This window comes from Muscardinus avellanarius, assembly GCF_963383645.1.
Source record: "Muscardinus avellanarius genome assembly, chromosome: 10".
NCBI lineage: Eukaryota > Metazoa > Chordata > Mammalia > Rodentia > Gliridae > Muscardinus > Muscardinus avellanarius.
In genome coordinates, this window is record NC_137796.1 from 53,164,185 (window position 1) to 53,170,428 (window position 6,244).

At 53.7% G+C, this 6,244-nt stretch overlaps 1 protein-coding gene across 1 annotated transcript; it reads left to right on the forward strand.

The window, feature by feature from the left end:
- Nucleotides 1–365: 365 nt before the first annotated feature.
- SERTAD1 (SERTA domain containing 1) lies at nucleotides 366–1,073 on the forward strand (the record flags this gene model as incomplete). Its single annotated transcript, XM_080704171.1, has 1 exon — nucleotides 366–1,073. The coding sequence occupies one exon, from the start codon at nucleotides 366–368 to the stop codon at nucleotides 1,071–1,073; it is 708 nt and encodes a 235-aa protein (XP_080560297.1).
- Nucleotides 1,074–6,244: the final 5,171 nt, after the last annotated feature.

Consider the following 6,244-nt stretch of genomic DNA (forward strand, 5'->3'; position numbering starts at 1 on the left):
CAGTTCAATCCCCAGTGCCATAAAATGAATTTATTGGTAAGTGTTTGGCACTGTTGTGCTTTTTTAAAATTTTTCATTTAATCCTTAAAACAACTTGTAAGGTAGACATTATCATTCTTTTTTTTTTCCCCCTGAAGCTGGCCCCAAATCTTCGATCCTCCTGTACCCAAGTACTGTGGCTACAGGCGTGTGCTACCAGGCCTGACTTATCTCCTATCCCATCTTACAAGTTCTCTTAGAAAACCTAAGCTCAGAGAGGTTAAATCACTTGCCGAAGATCACATAGACGGCAGTTGTCCGAGCCTGGCTGTAAATAGCATTTGCTTCTCATAATTGAATGGCTCCTCCCTCTCTCCCCACAGACAATGCTGAGCAAGGGCCTGAAGCGCAAGCGGGAGGAGGAGGAGAAGGAAGCGCTGGCAGTGGACGCCTGGTGGCTGGACCCTGGCCATCCAGCAGTGGCACAGGCGCCGCCGGCCGTGGCCTCCAGCTCCCTCTTTGACCTCTCGGTGCTCAAGCTTCACCACAGCCTGCGGCAGAGCGAGCCGGACCTACGGCACCTGGTGCTGGTGGTGAACACGCTGCGGCGCATCCAGGCATCCATGGCCCCCACCACAGCCCTGCCACCTGTGCCCAGTCCCCCCGCAGCCTCCAGCGTGGCCGAGAACTTGCTGGCCAGCTCGGATGCCGCCCTCTCAGCCTCCATGGCCAGCCTCCTGGAGGACCTCAGCCATATTGAGGGGCTGAGCCAGGCGCCCCAGCCCCTGGCAGATGAGGGGCCACCAGGCCGCCCCAGTGGGGGAGCCCCTCCCAGCCTGGGGGCCTTGGACCTGTTGGGCCCAGCCACTGGCTGCCTGCTGGAGGACGGGCTCGAGGGCCTCTTTGAGGACATCGACACCTCCATGTATGACAGTGAACTCTGGGCGCCGGCCTCTGAGGGCTTCAAACCTGGCCCCGAGGATGGGCCTGGCAAGGAGGAAGCTCCGGAGCTGGATGAGGCTGAGCTGGACTACCTCATGGACGTGCTGGTGGGCACGCAGGCGCTGGAGCGGCCGCCGGGCCCGGGCCGCTGACCTGGGGGCTGGGTGGTTGTCTGGCCTCTGGACCCAGCCTAGTGGCTGGAAAGACACAGCTGGCTTCCCTGGCACAGAGAGAGGGGCTTAGGATACTCTGGAAAAATGGAATCCGGTCCTAGGCAACTTCGAGTCTGTTGTCTGTGTCGGGGCCCGGGCTGGTGGGAGAGGACTGACCCCTAATGATGGAATAACAGGGCCTGGTGGCTGAAGTGTGACTGAGCCAGGCCCCATGCTGGACTGAATCCCTGGAGTCAGAGCCTGGGCTATTCCTTCCCTGAGAGGGGAAGCGATCTCAACCCATCTCTTAAAATTAAAACCAGTCCTGGAAGTCTGGAGTGGTGTGCTTTATTTTCTCTGGGCTAATATAAAGAGGGTGAGATAGTAACGTCTAGCATTTGTTGAGTGTGGGCTGTACCAGGCACACTTCTAAGCCCTTGAATATGTTAACTCAGTTGAACCCTGGAACAACCCCAGAGGATGGGTGTTCTGACTCCCATTTTACAGTTGAGAAAACGGAGACCCCTAGAGGTCATCCCTGGAGGAGGTGGGTTTCAACCCATGAACTTTTGACCCTGAGCATCAGACTGACTAGCAGTTGGCCCCACTGTCCAGAATATACTTTGACAACTTATTATTCCACAAACCAGGAAAGGGAATCTCCTCAATCTGATGAGAGCTCTATTTAGCAAAAAAAAAAGAAAGAAAAAAAAAAAGTACCACTAGCATCAATTTTCTTTTCTTTTTTTTTTTTTTTCCCGTAAATTGAATTCCAAGCCTTTTTTGGGGGGTTATGTGTATGGTTCTAAGGATTGAACCCAGGGGTATTTTTACTAATGAGATACCCCAGCCCTTTTTGTTGTTGTTGTTGTTGTTGTTTTGGTGGTACTGGGGATGGAACCCAATGGAATTCTACCTCATTCGAGCTATACTCCTAGACCTATCTTATTATTTTTTTTGGTGGGGTACTGGGGAATGAGACCCAGGGACATTCTACCTCCAAGTTATACTCCCCACCCCTATTTTTTCTTTATTTTTTGAAACAGGGTCTCACTGAGTTGCAAAGGGCCTCACTAAGTAGCTGAGGCTGTCCCCGAACCTTGATCCTCCTATCTCAGCCTCCCGAATGCTGGGATTACAAGTGTGCACCACTATGCCCGGCTCTGTTTTATTCTTTTATTTGGAAAGAGGACCTCACTAAGTTGTCAAGGCTGGCTTTGAACCTGTGAACATCCTGTTTCAGCCTACCAAATACTGGAATTACAAGCTTGTGCCACCATGTCCAGCTTTGTTTTATTCTTTTGAAACAGTATCGTTTGGTTGGGGACAGTCTTACTACTTGCTAAGGTTGTGCTCAAACTTGTGAGCATCCTGTTTTAGCCTCCCAAGTACTAGGATAACAGGCATGTACCACCTTGGCTGGGCTCCAGGCCCATTTTACTTTATTTTATTTATTTATTTTTGCTGTACTGGGGATGGAAGCCAGGGGCGTTCTAACTCTGGGCTACACCCCCAGCCCTATTTTATAATTTACTTGGAAACAGGGTCTCACGAAGTTACTGAAAGCTGCACCACCACACCCAGCTTTTTCCAGTTCCCTTTTAAAAACTGAATCTAAGCTGGGCATGGTGGCACACGCTTGTAATCCCCGCGCTTGGGAGGCTGAGACAGGAGGATTGCACGGGTTTGAAGCCAGCCTCGGCTACTTAGTGAGGCTCTCAGCAACATAGTGAGACCCTGTTTCCAAATAAATAATAAAATAGGTCTGGGAGTATAGCCCGGAAGTAGAAAGCCTTTGGGTTCCACCCCAGTACCACCAAAAAAAAAAAAAACAAAACTGAATCTAGTCCTTACCTATGTATCTTTTTGTGTGTGAGAGGGGAGAAGAAAATGGGATTGAAGCCAGGGCTGTTCAACTATTAAGCTTACACCCCTAGCTGTTTTTATTCTTTATTTTGAGACAGGGCTGCTAAGTTGCCCATGATAGCCTTGAACTAGGGGCCCTCCTGCCTCAGCCTCCCAAGTCCTGGGATTCCTGTGTAGCTCCAAGGGAGAAGGGGACAGAGAAGGGGAGGGAGCATCCACAACTGCCCACAAGTGAAAACACAAAGCTGGCGGCTGGACCGAGCTACTCCAGAGGGCAAGGAGAGTCAACTCTCCAGGAAAATGGTAAAAAAAAAAAAAAAAAAAAAAGACACCCGCCAATTTTAAAAAATAAAACCCACTCCGGGCCTCCAATCTCAGCAAAAGACAAGGCGGTCTAGAGGCCGGCTCCAAAATAAAGTCACCAGGCTTGGTGGCTGGGCCGAAGGAAGGGCCCCGAGGCCGGCGGCTGGCTCCTTCCAGAGGAAGCCCGGGCCACCTGCCCGGCCGCAGCGCGGGGAGCGCGGCCGCCCCCGCCGTCCTGCCGCATTCCTGGCCGGCTGGGCGGGGCGCACACTCACGGACCTGGCGCGGGCCCGCGTCCTTCCCGGCGGTGGGGGCGGGGCTCAGGGGCGGGGCCTGGAGCGGGGCGGAGCCGAGCGCGGGGGCGGGGCCTAGCTGGGCTGCGTGGGGGCGGGGCGCACACTCGGGCCTGGCGCGGGGCCGCGTCCTTCCCGGCGGTGGGGGCGGGGCGCAGGGGCGGAGCCAGGCGCGGGGCGGAGCCGAGCTCGGGGGCGGGGCCTAGCTGGCCGTGCGTGGGGGCGGGGCGCACACTCACGGGCCTGGCGCGGGGCCGCGTCCTTCCCGGCGGTGGGGGCGGGGCACAGGGGCGGAGCCAGACGCGGGGCGGAGCCGAGCTCGGGGGCGGGGCGCACACTCACCGGCCTGGCGCGGGGCCGCGTCCTTCCCGGCGGTGGGGGCGGGGCGCAGGTGGGGGCGGGGCGGGGCCGAGAGCGGGAGGGGCGGGGCGGCCCGAGGGCGCAGGGCTGGACCGCTCGGCGCAGGCGGAGCGGCGGGAGCCGGCGCACCCCGGGGCCCGGGAGGGGCGGGCCAGGGCGGCTTCCTGAGGGGCGGAGGAAGCTGTGCCCATTTCTGGAAGTTGATGAAGCGGGCCCTGGGGGCGGCTGGAAAAGGCTGCGGGGAGCCGGTGCCCAGGCTGAGGGGCTTGCAGGGGCCGGACTCCAGCCCCTGGTGACTCCAGCCGGGGGCCAGGGGACCTGGGTGGCTCGGTCCCAGATCCAGACCTGGGGGTCTAGGCGAGCTCAGCGTCGCCCCCTGGTGCCCAGTCTGGGGCTCTGTGATCCCACCGCTTTCTTTCTAGTCCAGAGAGCAGTGACCTCCAGGGGACCCGCGGGGTGGGGTCGGCCATACCCTCTGTTGACAGCGAGCTGGGAGCCAGTTTCTGTTGTTTCTAAGGGCCTCGTGGGTCTGTGAAACTTACAGATAGAGACAGCCAGCCCTGGGAATGAGACGTGCTCAGATCTACCTCTTACCCAGGGTTAGGCACAGAATAGGTATTTCTAAATCTTTGTTGAACAAGGCAAGGGTGGACAAGGACTTCGGGTCACAGCTTTCCCAGGTGTCAGGGATATGTGTGTTGAACCTGGCGTGGTGGTATACACACGTAATCCCAGTGTTTAGGAGGCTGAGAGGGAGGATTGTAGGTTCTGGGCCAGCCTCAGCTACCCCGATGCAGTGTGATACTCTTTTTCAAAATAAAAAATAGCCGAATAGCCGGTGTGGTGGCGCACCCTTGTCATCCCAGCATTTGGGAGGCTGAGACTGGAGGATCGCGGTTCGCGGACAGCCTCAGCTACTTAGGCCCTTCGCAACTTAGTCAGACCCTGCTCCAAAATAAAGAATAAAAAATAAGCCGGGCATGGTGGCACACGCTTGTAATCCTAGCGCTTGGGAGGCTGAGACAGGAGGATCGCACAGGTTCAAAGCCAGCCTCAGCTATTTGGTGAGGCTCTCAGCAACTTAGTGAGACCCTGTTTCCAAATAAAGTATAAAAAAGGTCTGAGAGTATAGCCCTGAGGTAGAAAAGCCCCTGAGTTCCACCCCCAGTACCACACACACACACACACACAAAAAAAAAAAAATAGGGCAGGGGGTGTAACTCGGAGATTGAATGCCTCTGGGTTCCATCTCCAGACCCGTAAAATAATTAATAATAATAATAATAATAATAATAATAATAATAAAGACTGAGGTGTAGGTTGGAGGTACAATGTCCCTGGGTTCCATCCTCAGTACTGCAAAATAAATAAAAAACAAAGCTGGACTGGTGAGCACGCTTGTAATTCCAGCATTTGGGAGCCTGAGACAGGAGGATCCAGGTTCCCAGACAGCTTCAGTTTTTCAGTGAGGGCCTCTGCAACTCAGTGACACCCTGTTTCAAAATAAAGAATAATTTTTAAAAAATAGGGCTGGAGGTGTAGCTCAGAAATAGAATGCCCCTGGGTTCTATACAAAGTACTGCAGAAAAAAATAAAAATAAAAAAATAAATAAGGCTGAGGATGTAGCTTGCAGGTAGAATGCCTTTGACTTCAACCCCCAGCATCAATCAATCAGTCAATCAATCAATCAATAAAATAAGGCTGAGGATGTAGTTCGGAGGTAGAATGCCTCTGGGTTCAACCCCCAGTACCAATAAATAAATAAATAAATAAATAAATAAATAAATAAATAAGGCTGAGGATGTAGCTCGGAGGTAGAATGCCTCTGGGTTCAATCCCCAGCACCAATAAATAAATAAATAGCCGGGCGTGGTGGCACATGCTTGTAATCCCCGCGCTTGGGAGGCTGAGACAGGAGGATCGTGCAGGTTCGAAGCCAGCCTAAGCTGGCTTAAGAGACCCTGTTTCAAAATATAAAATAGGTCTGAGAGTGTAGCCCACAGGTAGAGGGGCCCCTGGGTTCCATCCCCAGTAGCACAAAAAAAAAAAAAAATTAGGGCTAGGGGTATTCTGAGAGGTAGAATGCCCCTGGGTCACATCCCTAGTACTGCAAAATAAATAAGTAATAAATAAATAAACAAACAAATAAATCCCAGGATTTGGGAGGTTGAGACAGGAAGATCCCAGCCTCAACAATTTAGCAAGGCCCTTAGCAACTTAGGGAGACCTTGTTTCCAAATAAAAAAATAACAGCTGGGGGCATAGCTGGGAGGAGAATGCTCAATCCCCTCTTTCATGCATGTGTGAACACACACATGCACACACATGTGTGCTGTGTGTATTGGGGG